Source organism: Dreissena polymorpha, chromosome 5 (genome assembly GCF_020536995.1).
Source record: "Dreissena polymorpha isolate Duluth1 chromosome 5, UMN_Dpol_1.0, whole genome shotgun sequence".
Taxonomy (NCBI): Eukaryota; Metazoa; Mollusca; class Bivalvia; order Myida; family Dreissenidae; genus Dreissena; species Dreissena polymorpha.
Genome location: NC_068359.1, coordinates 19541028 through 19557614, shown reverse-complemented (window position 1 = coordinate 19557614; position 16587 = coordinate 19541028). Strand labels below are relative to the sequence as shown.

The following is a 16587-nucleotide window of genomic DNA, read 5'->3' as shown; positions in this document are numbered from 1 at the left end:
GAATAGGGCCATTAGGGAAAATATTTGTCTTTTAACATATTTTGCAGGTTTACATTTCTTCATTCTTTTAAGATATGATCATTATTGTGACGATTGTCATTTTTCCAGTTCGTGTATCAGCGCCTCACATTAAATTACTTGACAAGTTTCAATGTTCAATAGTTAAATATATGAATAACCCAGCATAAAAAGCTCATGTATTCTTCACAAAAGGGAGGTAATAAATAATAACAAGAAAATAAGTTCATAATTTAGCGATTTATGTATTAACTGACTTCATAAATAAATCAATATATCACCATTCCATTCACATTCAACATGCTCTGTATTTAATACAAAAATAAACATGTATCTTACAATTTATTTGCAGCTTTATGAGAATTGATTAAATGAAATGCCTGAAATCAAATGCAGACAGCAATAATATATGCATAGTTATGTAAACAGTTTTAACAAGAATCAAATTTACGCACATATCAGGCTCTCCATGAAGTGAGCAGTAATAAAGTAATATAAAATAACAACTGAAAAATAAAAACACTGTTACATATTATCTTTAACCCTTTACCACTTAGATACATATTTTTACACATTTGCAGTCCCTTAGAAAGTTAAATATAACTTAAGACCTTTCTTACTAGATTCAAGTTTTAAAGGCTTCATTTTCAACCTTTAGAAAATGATGAGCAGCAAACAGCATAAAACCTGAACAGACTGCGAGTTACTCACAGGATGTTCTGGTTTTATGCTGTTTGCATAGAGCCATTTTCACTTCTGAGAAGGAAAGGGTTAACCCTTTGCATGCTGGGAAATTTGTCGTCTGCAAAAATGTTATCTACTGAATTTCTAAAAAGAGCATTTTCTTTGATTTTTTTGAAAAAATAATATCAGAATAGCAAACAGTTTGGATCCTGATGAGACGCCACGTTCTGTGGCGTCTCATCTGGATCCAAACTGTTTGCAAAGGCTTTCAAAATTCGGTTCCAGCACGGAAAGGGTTAATATATGGTCTGTAAATGGTAAATCCACTAATAATTTTCTTACATTAGGTTTTGCATACAATAGAATTGCTATCTTTGTTTTAATATAAATTAACACGATACTAGTAAATATATTATATATAAAAAAAAAACAATACAAATATTCAAAAGAAAAACGGATATGCAATACAGTAAAAAGTATGTACTTTCCATAGGCAAATTATTTCTATTTGTTAGAGGCAAAATGATTTTTGCATAATTGTTATTTATTGGCCTGTGAACAACCCTTCGTTGTTTTATGTACACAATGTAAGTATTTCTCGACTTCTGATACAACAAGAATATAAAGGGTTTAGCACTGAAACACTGTGGCTTGCAAAAACTTTTCATATTAAAATTAAGGGCCATGTAAAGATACAGTAGACTCTCTGTAAACCGGACGGTCTCGGGACCGGCCTAATCGTCCGGTTTTCAGAGAGTTCCGGTTTACCAAGAGTTTTCATATTGCCGAAATATACACGGCATTCATTGTGTACAGAATCACATAAAAATAAAACAAACCGTATACATTTACATGTACCATGTGATAACTGTACGCAGGTACTGATGATGTTAATTGCATTCTTAAAAAATGTGTTTTTAATCGATTAAAAGCAAATACAGATGGATGTATATTTAACAGTCATATTTCTAACAGTTTATCTGACAAGCAAACAAACAACCATTTCAGCGTTAAAAACATGGCTATAAGATCTTTTAAAATACCCGAGAAGATCACAAGAAAGTGATCGTCGCAACGGCATGCATTAATTTCTTAATTAAATTGTTTATCATAGGCGATAAAAAATAATTAATAAAACGATCGAGTCAATCACTTTTTGGTGTTTCCGCACGTCTATTATAGACATCCACAGTTTGTTTACATTACTTAATCGGAATCCCATAGCGCGGTAACGACTTGACACCTTTATGGTTTGTTTAATCCGATTATCGATAATTGCGCGAGCAAAATGTGACACCGAACTCGCTTTGCCGACTAGATATTGTTATTTTCACGCCTCGGGCATCTTGAGAATTTAGACCGTCCGGTATACTCAATGTATTTTACGTTGAAAATGACAAAATTTACGGAGATACCCGTCCGGTTTCCGGTTTTCAGAGAGTTCGGTATATTCAACATTTTTTAACAAAGAAAGAGAAGGAGAAAATACGGGACTGGCCCGACCGTCCGGAATCGGGAGAGTTCCGGTATTCCAAGAGTCCGGTATTGGCAGTCTACTGTATAAGCATTTTTCAAGAAAATCGGCATTTCATTAAAAATTAATGCATTCTGTTAATTTATAAGTGTCAAGTTGTTGACATGGTTGGTGTTAATAATCAATTTAAACCTTAACCACTTGAATACGTATTTGAACGCATTTGCAGTCCCTTAGAAAGAAACATTTAATAATAGACCTTTCTTACGAAATGTAAGTTTTAAAGGCTTTATTTCCAACCCTAAGACTGATAAGCAGCAAACAGCATGAAACCTGAACATATAAACAAGCATAACATTCACAATCTTTTCCTTCAAACCCATACAACATACTGATTTAAGACCTTTTAAGTGTAAACTCACACTTTGACTATATTAATAATAACATAATGCTGATGGAAATGAAGTAAATAATTATAAACAATTATAAAGCAATGGCGAATAGTCACTTGACAAACCTTTAAGAAATGAATGCAAAATGACACACATTCAAAATTTATTTGAAATATTTAATAATGAATTAAGGGGTGGTAAACCACCAAAATGCTTGCAATATTCATATACATGTAATACTATAAACTATAATATAATTACCTTAAAATGATTACATGTATTATGCTCTAATGACCATAATGACATTTAGTCAATGGTTAACAAAATACAAAAGCATGTGATAGTCATACATTGCACATCATTATTTCAAGAAAAAGTTGTTCACCTTTACCAATAGCAACAAAAAAGATATACCACAGTTTGAAAGAACAACAAAATAGTTAAATGATGATCATAACATCATTTTACACAAAACAAAAGCATAACTTTACTGCCCATTACTAGAAATCCCTTTTTAATTAGTTATGACTTGTCCTTGATAATAGGATGCATAAGAATTGAGCAATTTAAAGAATTTTTCAACATACCACTTTTTTCAATTGTTTAACAAAGGTAGCACCATAACTTTCAGCACTTTGAACTTGATAAATTTAGTATCACACCTCGCAAAATCAGTAAACACAAATAAATGGCTCTGACCTCTGACAGTGATATTAACTGAGGGGTATTACCACATGCACATTAACAATTACTCAAAAACTTGACATAGTTTTTATGCAAGAACTTTGCCTAGTTTTAATGCCCATTTAAACATCCATAAAATTTCAAAATAACTGCACAAATATGGATACTTTTCTAGATATTTTTTTAAACAGAATTTTGTTGTACCATATTTCTTACAGAAAATCACTTATATATGATACAAACTATTAATACTAAATTTATTTATAAAAATAAACATCAGAATGCAATTGAATCCTAAAGAACATCTTTAATTTAATTTTCAATACAAACTGAATAAGCCAAAGATAACACAAAAAGAAGTTGGCATAGGGTCTCTTATACATGCTAGGCCCATGTGAATGTGGCAAAGATAGTTCCCTGGTATGATACAAGCAATTGCATGTACACTGGAGCCTAAAAAAAGCATGTTAGGTCCATGTCAATGCGGTCAAGATGGTTGGCTCAGACCAATGAACACCAGGACATCCAGCCCTGGCCTTGACCTTGCACACTGGTGCGCCGGGAACCAGAATGGCTACTGGCCTCGTCTTCGGTCTCGGAGAATTCCGTCTCGGACTCGAGGTCTGAGTTCTGGGCAAACTGGGTAAGTTGTGGGATAACCCTGGCTTGGACATCATTTGTACCACTGCAAACAGTTCAGTTATTATTGTAATTCTTATCGAGAGGGCCAAGCCCGCTGTAAAATAAATTTGGCTTTGACAACATTTGCACCACTGACAAAAGATAAACAAGGGCTGTTTGTAAAACCGGCATGCCCCCAAATGGGTTGTCAGTTGTAATGGCAGCCATTGTGTGAATACATTAGAGTATGGTACTGTTTCAAGTCACTGTGACCTTGACCTTTGACCTAGTGGCCTGAAAATCAATAGGGGTCATCTGGCAGTCATGATCAATGTACCTATGAAGTTTCATGATCCTAGGCCAAAGCATTCTTGAGTTATCATCCAGAAACCATTTTAATGTATCGAGTCACTGTGACCTGGACTTTTGACCTTGTGACCTGAAAATCAATTGGGGTCATCAGGCAGTTATAATCAATGTACCCATGAAATTTCATGATCCTAGGCCTAAGCATTCTTGAGTTATCATCCGGAAAACCATTTAACTGTTTCGAGTCACTGTGACCTTGACCTTTGACCTTGACCTTTGACCTTGACCTTTGACCTAGTGACCTGAAAATCTATAGGTGTCATCTGCCAGTCATGATCAATGTACCTATGAAGTTTCATGATCCTAGGCCTAAGCATTCTTGAGTTATTATCCGGAAACAATTTTACTATTTTGAGTCACTGTGACCTTGACCTTTGACCTAGTGACCTGAAAATCAATACGGGTCATCTGCCAGTTATGATAAATGTACCTATGAAGTTTCATGCTCATAGGCATAAGCATTCTTGAGTTATCATCCTGAAACCATTTTACTGTTACAAGTCACTGTGACCTTGACCTTTGACTTAAACATCAAATAGGGGTCATCTGCCGGACATGATCGATGTACCTATGAAGTTTTATGATCCTAGGCTTAAAAGTTCTTGAGTTATCATCCGGAAACCATTTGGTGGACGGACGGACAGACAGACCGACTGACATGTGCAAAACAATATACCACATCTTCGTTGAAGATGGACATAATAATTTTAATTCATATCACGAGCTCCAATACAGCTGTAAAATAACTGTGGCTGGGCAAATATCATAAATAATTGTAATTTATACCAAGATGGCCAAGTCAGTTGTAGAATAATAATTGACAAAACACAATTTGTACCCTCAAAAAATAAATTATAATTTATAATTGTTTACTTTTTACAAGTACATGTACCAGGTAGTTTCCAAAGACATTGGGCAATACATGTGGCTTCTGGTGTGTTCATAAATCTTGACAGTCGACAAAAGACAATCACAAAAGATCACTGTGAGTTAAAGTGTAAGTTTTAGTTTTTGTAGATTTGCTCATCTTGTTGTTTCATGTGAAGAAATCAGAGAAATATTGAATCAAACAGATTCAAATGCATATTGGTCACTTTTATAAATTACCATTGGTTTGGATAATTCACAACTCGTCAATACACCTATTTAAAAAACATTCTTTATTATCATGTTAAATGTTTCAATAAAATAATACCAATGTACCGGTAGTCATCATCATTTGAATATCTCAATTTTTATTTAACCCAATATAATTAAACAATTTAACTTTTTCAAATTAATTAAACCTTTTCTTTGCAACCTTTCTCCACACAAGAAGATCTACCCCTGCTGTCACTATGGTGATGACTCCTTCCTCTGCTGCATGGCAACAAATGTCAAGAATTCTGCCTGTCTCCCCGTCATCGATAGTTGCCAAATAGACGGCTTCTTTAGAGATGTCAAACACTAAATATATACATAGTTCTTATTATCAAATAGACTGTGGTCAAATGTACAAATGTACACATTATAAATCAAATATACAATTTCTGCCAGTTAAATATAAGCAGTGGAAAATGCTTGACAAAAATACATAAAAATAAAGTAAAAAATACATTGTTCTTGAATTGTGTTACAAAGAACTATCTGCTTTACTCCCATCTTTTACATAATATATACAACATAATCTGTGTAACATCAAGTAAGCTAAAAACAAAAGAAGTAAACAAGAGCATCGCATAATGAGTGCTAAGCTCTGCTGCAGGTGCAGTTTTGAATAAATGAAAGCTGGTCAGCATATATAAAAAACAAGAGGGCCATGGTGGCCCTGTATGTACTCAAGCATGTGACTTTTTCTTTCTATCCCTCGTCCCACTGGGCGCTTAAAGTTGGAAGGGTGAGCATTTTTTATATATGGAAAATGTTACAACGGTGTTAATTAAACAGACTAAAAAGTCCGGGAATTGTCACACAGGTCCTTTGCTTATAACGTAGGTACATTTATCTCTCCAAAAGATATTGTCGTTCTTTCTATTTCACATATTTTTAGATGCTGAAGATCAAATCTACACATGTTCTACAAGATTAATGAAAGTTCCTTCATTCAATCATGAATCTTTTTCCAAAAACTGTTTGTAGGTTTCAAAGTTTCTGTTACTTATATAGTTCATGACATATGCAAAATACCTAATGACGTAGATCACCTGAACTTAACTTCATTCTTGAGGCATTAGTGAGTGTAGCAGGATTGTTAACGTGGTGAAGAAATTGTTTATTGTACAAAGAACATATTTGCCTGAGGAAACATAAAGTTACGAGATTTTCAGATTCATGAGGTGCCGAAAGCCAGCAGGAATGATAACTTTGTAGAGGTTGTTTGTTAAACAAAGTAAATGTTTATGAGACAAAAAAATTGAATTATAATTCATCAAGATGCTGCGATCATGGCAACACTACTTGCATATGGCGTGAGGTTTAAAGAGATATCATGACAAACAATTAGCTTGACCTAACTTTCCTTTACTTTTTCCATCTGACATTGGTTACCTGTAATGTTTGTTTTTGAAAAATACTAGGATTTCCATACATTGAAATAAGGTATCTGACCTATTCTCTGATAGGTTGCTAGTAATACACTTAGCGGCAGTCATGTTATAAACAAGGGGATTGTTCACAGCATTGGTGGAATATACTTTTAATAGATACATCTTTTTAAAGTTGGATTCTCCTTACTTTTTTTGCTACTGAATATTAAAATCACTTAATTTCAATGTAACAATTTGTTGTTAAGTTTATTTTGAACAAATATTTTTTGCAATCTGTTTATAAATCATAAAATGATGTCATTCATTTTTTTTTTGGATAAATAGGACCTATAATAAAACAAGAATTTTGAGAATGTTAACATAAAAGAATAATACTAACAATTTGGTGAAAACAAACAAAACAATACATTTTTTTTTATAAAATGTTATATACAAACAAGGTTAATGGACTAAATATAAACAAACACACTTGAGTGTTCTTCTTGTGTTAACGATGTATTAAACTGAGTTAAATTAATATGTATAATTTGTTGACCTTTCAATATCTTGCATTTCATATCTTTAGTTAAATGCTATTTCAATTAACTGAAAAGCGTTACAAACATAATAAAGCAGAATATGCATATGAATCTGATTATACACAGATCCACTATCATATAAATCAAATCATGTTTGTCTATTTCCATGTTCGAAAGATCCTCTTCTAAATTGTTTTACTTCGCGAGTAGACTGAAATCCCAATTTGCAAACTGGTTTCTGTGACACAAATTCACTGTGCACATTTCCAAACAAAATATGTGTTTCTTGTATCTAAATCGTAGTATTTTTCGTTGACAAACACATTTCATTATTCCTATCAAACTATATGATGTCATTTGTTAATTCGATATTTGTCATTTCAATAATCTAAATTTTCGCTTCACAACGGCGCCATTTGCATACGAAATACCAAACACATTTTATGAAACCGATTTAATTGAAAGATTGGGAAACGACACCCAATTATATCGCTCGTTTTAAAAATGCTTAGGCAGAATCTACCAGTGTAAAATGCGGAGAGATTTCGCAAGCCGCAGATATATTAAGCATATGTTCATTTTTGTGACCCCCGGGGCAGGGTCAAATTTGACCCCAGGAGCATAATTTGAACAAACTAAGTAGAGAACTATTACATGTCACTACATACCAAATTTGGTAGCCCTAGGCCCTACGGTTATGGACAAGAAGGTTTTAAAAGTTTGCACAAAATAGGCCTTATATAAGCAAATTTTCAATTGTGTGACCCCCGGGGCGGGGTCATATTTGACCCCAGGGGCATAATTTAAACAAATTTGACAGAGGTTCACCCAAGGAACATTCCTGAGAAATTTCATCAGAATTGGACCAGTACTTTAGGAGAAGAAGATGCTTAAAGAAAAAGTTAACGCACACATGGACGGACACACGCACGCACGATAGACACAGGACCATGACATAAGCCCCACTGGCCTCTGGCCAGGGGAGCTAAAAATTATAGGTCAGAGTGACCTTGACCTTTGACCTAGTGACCCAAAAATGGGTGTGGCATGTAAAACTAATCAAGGTGCAGCTACATATGTAGTTTCAAAGTTGTAGGTTGAAGCACTTTGATTTTAGAGCCAATGTTCAAAACCTTAACAAAATGCTTTTTATGGTTTTAGCATGACGCGGACGGTGGACGGCTGACAACGAGCTGGCTATGACAATACCTCAGGTTTTCTCCGAAAACAGCCGAGCTAAAAATGTAAATGTAAAGGCTCAGGACAACAACATATGATATTACACACCTATTTAAGACAAAAATGTAGTGACCTGTATGTTCCATCATATAAAGTGATGGGTTAAATTTAGAAGAATTCAAATTCTGACTTTTCCCAACCTTAAACTTAGAGAAAATCATGAAAACAAATTTTAAAGGTCAGTTGATAAATGTTAGAATTGTAAATGGTGTAACTACAATAATTTCGATAAATGTCATTAATAAAACATCATGAAAAAGTAATTGCATGTTAAACAAAGCACTAGAAGATTTACATTTCCTATCCAAATTTTTTTAAAGGATTCTGCAAAAACTGATTTAGGAATTTTCTATCATTTAAATCAGGAAAAATAAACCAAATTTGGCATGGAAAAGAACCAGAAAAACTGTTACCGTTATGTATCTTTATGTTTATTTTTTATCATCTAAAGATGATATATAGATTATATTGCAAAAATGTTAAAGATTTGTAAATGCTCAAAATCAACAAATACTTAGTGAAATAAAGTTAACCAATAAAAAAATCTGTGTTTTCTATAGCAATAGCCAAAATTTCAACACTACATTCGGTCTGGTAAAATTGATTTAATGAGATACAAAATGCTCATTTTTATCTTTTGTGGGACAATATATTCTATTTGAATTTCACACAACAGTATCCAAACATTATAGAGTGAACGCGTTAGAAGCATGACACAGTTCCATTAATAATCACAATTTTATTCATGAGAAAATGGTCGAGGCCGTCATGCTCTTAGTAATTCAGCAAGAAAAAAAAAAGAGAGCGTGCTATCAGTTTGCAAACACAGTTGACTTTTATGACAGCAGCTGCAGATTTCTTGCTTGCATAAATTATTCAAATTAATGCAAACTGAATGAACCCGATCCTGACTAACGATCATCCGTAAATCAAAACAAGATGCCATTTTGAAACGATTTTTTAAAGCTAAAAAGCTGCAGAATGTTTGCATTTTATCAAATTTGCACCAATGTTACTTGTTAAAGGATCTTGCTTTTGTAGTTAACCTATGCATGCAGTGTTTTTTTTTCACCAATTCGGGAATGGGGCAAGGTCCCTTTTAATTGGGAAAATTCGAGGAGTTTTGACTAAAATTGGGAAATTAGTGTTGTTGCTGTTTTGCTAAAAAATCTCCAAATTTAGAAAAGAAGTGTTGTCAGCATTATTTTTACAAAGGCTGAACTTATAAGGCTGGATATGGATGGGAGATGAGCAAAATGTTGAAATGTAAAAAAAAATTTTTTTTTTTTTTGGAAACCTTTAAATGGGAATTGTTTAAAAGGTCCCATTTGGGGGAAAAAATGTACTTTTTTCCATTGGGAATGTGGCCAAATACCGGACCCGATTTTTTACAAAAAAAACACTGGATGGCATTTTTTGTTGAATAAAGTTTTATATAGCATAATAGTATTGGGCAGTGTTTACGGATCTTTAGCAGTGAAAATAGGAGAATGGCACAACCACTTTACATATCACTAACAAAAGGACAAAATTCCACGGGTAAGAAATCATGAAAATAGGTGACACATTAAAAAACAACTCCCACCTTACCATTAAGATATCCTCTGCCGGTGTCCAGGTCATAGGCAGACGTTAGCATGATGTCCCCACACTGGCATAGGGCATAAGTCATACCGCACTCACCCTTGTGGTTGGATAGCTTCTTCACTAGACCTGAAATGCACCCACATTGTATTAAGAGTTTACAAGAGCACCGCCTTGCGGGTGCAGACCGCTCATCTATTTTCTTTTTAAAGGTGAACAGACTCTCATTTTCAATCACAAAGGAGGGAGGGGTGGAGTGAAGAGGGGTGTATAGTGTGGGGGTGTGGACATTTATTACATTATCTTCCAAAAATGCCAAAAAAATGCAAAAAAAAAAAATCGGGGGGGGGGGTGAAGGGGGGGGGGGGGGGTGAAGGGGGGGGGGGATTCTTGGGTGCGATGGTTGGACGGTATTTCAAACATAAAATAATAAAAATAAATAGTTGCGTTTCTTAACCGTTTTAAAAAAAATAATTGGGGGGTAAGGTGCGGGGGGATGGGTATAGTGTGAGGGTGTGGTGGTCATTTGTGAGATGATCAAAAAAAAAAAGAAATAGGGGAGGGGGATTCTTGGGGCACAGGGGATGGTTTGGGTGGAGTCTATTGTGGTATGTCAGGTAAGAGTAGTTTTGTCAAAGTATCAATCAAATCTAATCATAAATAAAGAAGTTATGGCAATTTTAGCAAAATTTTATAATTTGACCTTGAGAGTCAAGGTCATTCAAAGGTCAAGGTAAAATTCAACTTGCCAGGTACAGTAACCTCATGATAGCATGAAAGTATTTGAAGTTTGAAAGCAATAGCCTTGATACTGTAGGAATAAAGTGGACCTAAACGCAAAACTTAACCAAATTTTCAAATTTCTAAGTATAAAAAGGGCACATAACTCTGTCAAAATGCCAGTCAGAGTTACATTACTTTGCCTGCACAGTCCCCTTATGATAGTTAGTAAGTGTTGCAAGTATGAAAGCAATAGCTTTGATACTTAAGGAATAAAATGGACCTAAACACAAAACTTAACCAAAATTTTCAATTTTCTAAGTATAAAAAGGGCACATAATTCTGTCAAAATGCACGCCAGAGTTATCTAACTTTGCCTGCACAGTCCCCTCATGATAGTCAGTAAGTGTACCAAGTTTGAATGCAATAGCATTGATACTTTCTGAAAAAAGTGGACCTAAACGCAAAACTTAACCAAATTTTTCAATTTTCTAAGTATAAAAAGGGCACATAATTCAGTCAAAATGCACACCAGAGTTATCTTACTTTGCCTGCCCAGTCCCCTCATGATAGTAAGTAAGTGTACCAAGTTTGAATGCAATAGCATTGATACTTTCTGAGAAAAGTGGACCTAAACGCAAAACTTAACCGGACGCCGACGCCGACTTCGACGCCAAGGTGATGACAATAGCTCATAATTTTTTTTCAAAAATATAGATGAGCTAAAAACCCCGTCCAACAAATATTATTGAGCCTCATGCTTGGAAAACAGGGCTAAATGCATGTGCATGAAGTGTTGTCCATGATTAGCCTGTGCAGCAAGCACCCGATAATCATGGACAACACTTTCCACTTAGACTGGATTTGGCTAAGAAGAGCCTTTCTTTAAACAAAAAATACCATTAAAGCGGAAAGTTTCATCCCTTATTAGCCTGTGCAGACTGCAGAGGCTTATCTTGTTTGACACTTCACACACATTCATAAAGCTCCATTTCCCAGAACACGTCTCAATTCTATCAATTATAAAGTGGCATTAGTTTTTATAAAAACAAGCAAATTCGTTGAATTGATATCCACCACTAATTTCAAAATTGTGTAAAAGATGGATAGACTGATAGACGGAATGACGGACAGGCACAATGATGGGCATACTGAAAACGCCAATTCTATATCCCTCTGCCTTTGGGGGGGGGGGGATAAAAATCAATATTCACTTCAATGAAAACTATTTATTTTGCGAACAAATTTTTAAGTTTGTTAATGTTTGAAAGTGCTTTAATCATAATATTTTCTGTGCGCTCAATATGACAATCGTGTATGTCCTTCATTAATTCACACTCTTTCATGTTTACCAATACTACTAATAGAAAAATAGTAACCAAATAATAATTATTTTACTGATATCAACAGTGTTTTGGTATGTTGCTTGATAAGATGTCCATTAGAAAGGATCTCTACAAAGTGTATTGTTTCACTGCACTTGTGTTCTGTGGCTTTAAGCTGATTGGTGTTTTTTTTAACCTATTGTTAGTATAGCTATTATTTTTTTTACTAGTTATTATTTACTTACATTAAAGTTGCACAAATCCGGAAGCTACATATTTAGAACATTTAAACTGACTTTATAATCATTCAATAAGAAAAACCTTAAAAGGTCAATTATTTTCATTGATGTGTTAAAACTTTCATTGAGGGTTTACACAAACATCATCCTATACCACATGGGTAGGGGGGTAGGGGTAGGGGGGTAGGGGGGTAGGGGGAGGTGGGGGGATGGGGTGAGAGGGGGGTATAATGTGGGGTGGGGTAATTTATTAGATGATGTTTTAAAAAAAATGGGGGGGGGTAAGGTTGGTGGGGAAGGGATTCTGGTAGGGGCGTGGGGTATTGTTTGGGTGGAATCCATTGTGGTATTCAGGTAAGTGTTGTTTTGTCAAAGTAATAATAAAATGTGATCATAAACAAGGGCTGTTTGTAAAACATGCATGCCCCCCTATATGGGCTATAAGTTTTAGTAACAGCCATTGTGTGAATACGTTTTTTGTCACTGTGAACGGTGGTGGTGGTGGTGGTGGTGGTGGTGGTGGTATGGTGGTGGTGTAGGTGGTGGTGTTGTAGTAGTAGTAGTAGTAGTAGTAGTAGTAGTAGTAGTAGAAGTAGTAGTAGTAGTAGCAGCAGCAGCAGCAGCAGCAGCAGCAGCAGCAGCAGCAGCAGCAGCAGCAGTAGTAGAGTAGTAGTAGTAGTAGTAGTAGTAGTAGTAGTAGTAGTAGTAGTAGTAGTAGTAGTAGTAGTAGAAGTAGTAGTAGTAGTAGTAGCAGCAGCAGCAGCAGCAGCAGCAGCAGTAGTAGTAGTAGTAGTATGCATTACAAAAATGCAGTTAGCCTTACATTTGGTAAAATTTAAATATATTACAAGGGAGGCAAATGCTGTAACAATAAATTTATACTTATTGCATTTGTTTCCCCAGTATATAAGAAAGATATAATAGTGTATTACCTCCCCTGTCCTGCTTATATTTATATTAATCAACAAAATTTAAAAATTAACACAATATTTAATATACAAAATATACAAAAAATCTCATATTCTGATAATATTTTTACTGATCCACTGTATTTTACTAAAAGGATGATGTTTCATTGGACTGATAATTATAGATTTAGGATTACAGAACAGTTGCTTCAGTAATATTGTTTAGAGTGTGCCCTGTTGGCCGCGTATGCATTCTTGAGTTATCATTCAAAAACCATTTTACTATTTCGAGTCACCGTGACCTTGACCTTTGACCTAGTGACCTCAAAATCAATAGGGGTCATCTGCGAGTCATGATCAAGGTACCTATGAAGTTTCATGATCCTAGGCTTAAGCGTTCTTGAGTTATAGTATGACAACCACCTGGTGGACGGACCGACCGACCGACCGGCCGACCTACATGAGCAAAGCAATATACCACCTCTTCTTCGAAGGGGGGCATAATAAAGAAGTTATGGCAATTTAAGCAAAATGTTCACTTATCTAAGTGTAAAAGGGGCCATAATTATGTCAAAATGCTTGATACAGTGGTCTGCTCTTGTTTATAGGTTGGAGTCATGTTGGTACACACGTATGCAACATATAAAAGCAATATGTCAAAGGATATAGGAAATATTTGGGGTAGTACGCAAACTTTAACATAGATTTATCAATAATATGCATATTCTAAGTATAAAAGGGGCAATAATTATGACAAAATGCTTGATAGATTTGTCTGCTCTTGTTTATAGGTTGGGGTGATGTTGGTTAACAAGTATGCAAAATATCAAAGCAATATGTCAAAGGACATTGAAAATAAATGGGGTAGTACGAAAAATTTAACATTTGCTGCATATTCTAAGTGGAAAAGGGGCCATAATTATGACAAAATGCTTGATAGAGTTGTCTGCTCTTGTTTATAGGTTGGGTTCATGTTGGTAAACAAGTATGCAAAATATGAAAGCAATATGTCCAGGGACTATGAAAATAATTGGGGTAGTACGAAAAATTTATTATTTGCACGCTAACGCTAACGGTAACGCAGACTGTCACGCCAACGCTGGGGTGAGTAGGATAGCTCCACTATATATATTTCATATATAATAGTCGAGCTAAAAAATGCAATATCTCGATTAGGAATATTTTCTTGCAAACAGCGTGAGAAAAAGTAATTCAATATAACTCTTTAAAATAATTTAAATTATAATTACAAAATCAAATTAATTTAAGTAAATTGTTGCGTTAGATGTAATTCAAATAAAATTAAGATATAACCATCATAAGACACGTCTTTTTTTCTTATAATTTTTTTTTTAATTTCCCTTTGGGAATGGGTCTGTTTAAAGGTGACAAAGATACACCAGGAAAAGGCCTGAGTACCAGTGTACCATACCTTGTCTCCAAGACATTATCTTAACATTCACGCCATCATCACCATAGTACAGGTTGTCTCCACTGCCAAGAAGTGATCGCACATGTCTCATGGGTACGGCGTGTCCGGCTGCATCTTTCATGTTCTCTGACACAAACACGCAGTGGAGTTTCCTGTCTCGCACTTCAAACACCTTGATCTCCCCGACAATACCACAGGAGGAACATATGGTCTTCCCAGATACCTAGTGAAAATGTTTCAATTTGAAGAATTTTAAACATCAGAATTATATAGACTTTTTGTTATATAAAAAATATGAGACTATAAGAATTACATGGATTTTGTTATTCTTAGCATATCTATTTTAAACATATTTTACTATGAGAATTAAATGAATTAAGTCTCACTACTTTTTTGGCTTATTTAATAACTTTTATTCATTCATATTCATATGTCAAAACAACTTTGCTCACCACATCCAGTCTTAAAATTCAAAATTGATGATTTTACTTTCAGATTTTTAGAAATAGAGCTGTTAAGTGTAGAAATAGCATGCTTTGAAGTTGTTATATCCATTTTACTGATATACTTGGGACTTAAATTTCCTTTTTAATTTAAGTTGTATCAAGAATAGTTCAATTTTTATGAACTAACCAATAATACATTTTTCAAATTTAAAATAAATTGATGCTAAAATTCCCAATTTGACAGATATTCCCAAAATGGTAAGACAAGCTCCAAGTATGCTGTAATTTATGATGATAAATATATTCACTATCAATAAATGATATTAATTTTTTTCATTTGATTCAGTATACATAATGTCATTCTGTATGTAACAATATTGTAATTTAGCATGAAATAAGAGATGTATTTGTCAGAAACACAATGCCCCCTTCTGCGCCGCTTTGAATAATTTAATCAGTCCCCTACCGGTTTCACCGGAGGGGACTTATGGTTTTTGCTCTGTGTGTCTGTCTGTCTGTCACACTTTTCTGGATCCTGCGACAACTTTAAAAGTTCTTAACCCTTTACCACTTAGATACGTATTTTGACGCATTTGTAGTCCCTTAGAAAGTTATATTTAATCAAAGACCGTTCTTACTAGATTCAATTTTTTAAGGCTTTGTCTTCAAATCTTAGATACTGATGAGCAGCAAACAACATAAAACCTGAACAGACTGCGAGTTACTCGCAGGCTGTTCTGGTTTTATGCTGTTTGCACATAGCTATTTTCACTTTGCTTTGAAGTGGGAAAGGGTTAATATTTTTTCATGAAACTTAAAACATGGATAGAGATCAATATGGACATTATGCACATCATTTCATTTTGTTCCTACGTCAAAAAATTTGGTTGCTATGGCAACAAATAGACTAGATATATTGTTGAAAATGGTGGATTTCTGGATCCTGCGATAACTATAAAAGTTCTTCATATTTTTTCATGAAACTTTAAACATGGATAGATGGCTATATGGACATAATGCATGTCATTTCATTTTGTTCCTATGTCAAAACTTTTGGTTGCTATGGCAACAAATATAAATATAAAACAAGAGGGCCATGATGGCCCTGAATCACTCACCTGACTAACCTTGCTTCATAAACTTAAATTTTATTAGACCCATATACAATCCCAAGCCAAATTTCATTAATTAATACATTCTGACAAAATTTCATTAAGACGTGATGAAAACTGTGACCTCTTTCATCTACACAAGGTTTTACTAGAATTGGCCCGGTGACTTAATTTTTGACCCCAGATGACCCATATACGATCCAAAATCAGATATTATCAAGATAAACATTCTGACCATATTTCATTAAGATCATATGAAAACTATGACCTCTATTGTCTTCACAAAGTTTTTCTATG

General features: G+C 34.5%; 1 protein-coding gene across 3 annotated transcripts in view; it reads right to left on the bottom strand.

The window, feature by feature from the left end:
- Positions 1 to 243: 243 nt before the first annotated feature.
- The window catches only part of LOC127881826 (WD repeat-containing protein 5 homolog), a 51649-nt gene continuing 35305 nt past the window's right edge, over positions 244 to 16587 (bottom strand). For all 3 annotated transcript variants that reach the window (XM_052429963.1, XM_052429965.1, XM_052429964.1), the window contains 4 exons: positions 14733 to 14955; positions 10115 to 10237; positions 5529 to 5688; positions 244 to 3937 (listed from right to left, as the gene is read on the bottom strand). In XM_052429963.1, coding sequence (XP_052285923.1) covers positions 3754 to 3937; positions 5529 to 5688; positions 10115 to 10237; positions 14733 to 14955 — 690 coding nt within the window. In that variant the 3' untranslated portion in view covers positions 244 to 3753. The remainder of the gene's footprint in view (positions 3938 to 5528; positions 5689 to 10114; positions 10238 to 14732; positions 14956 to 16587) is intronic.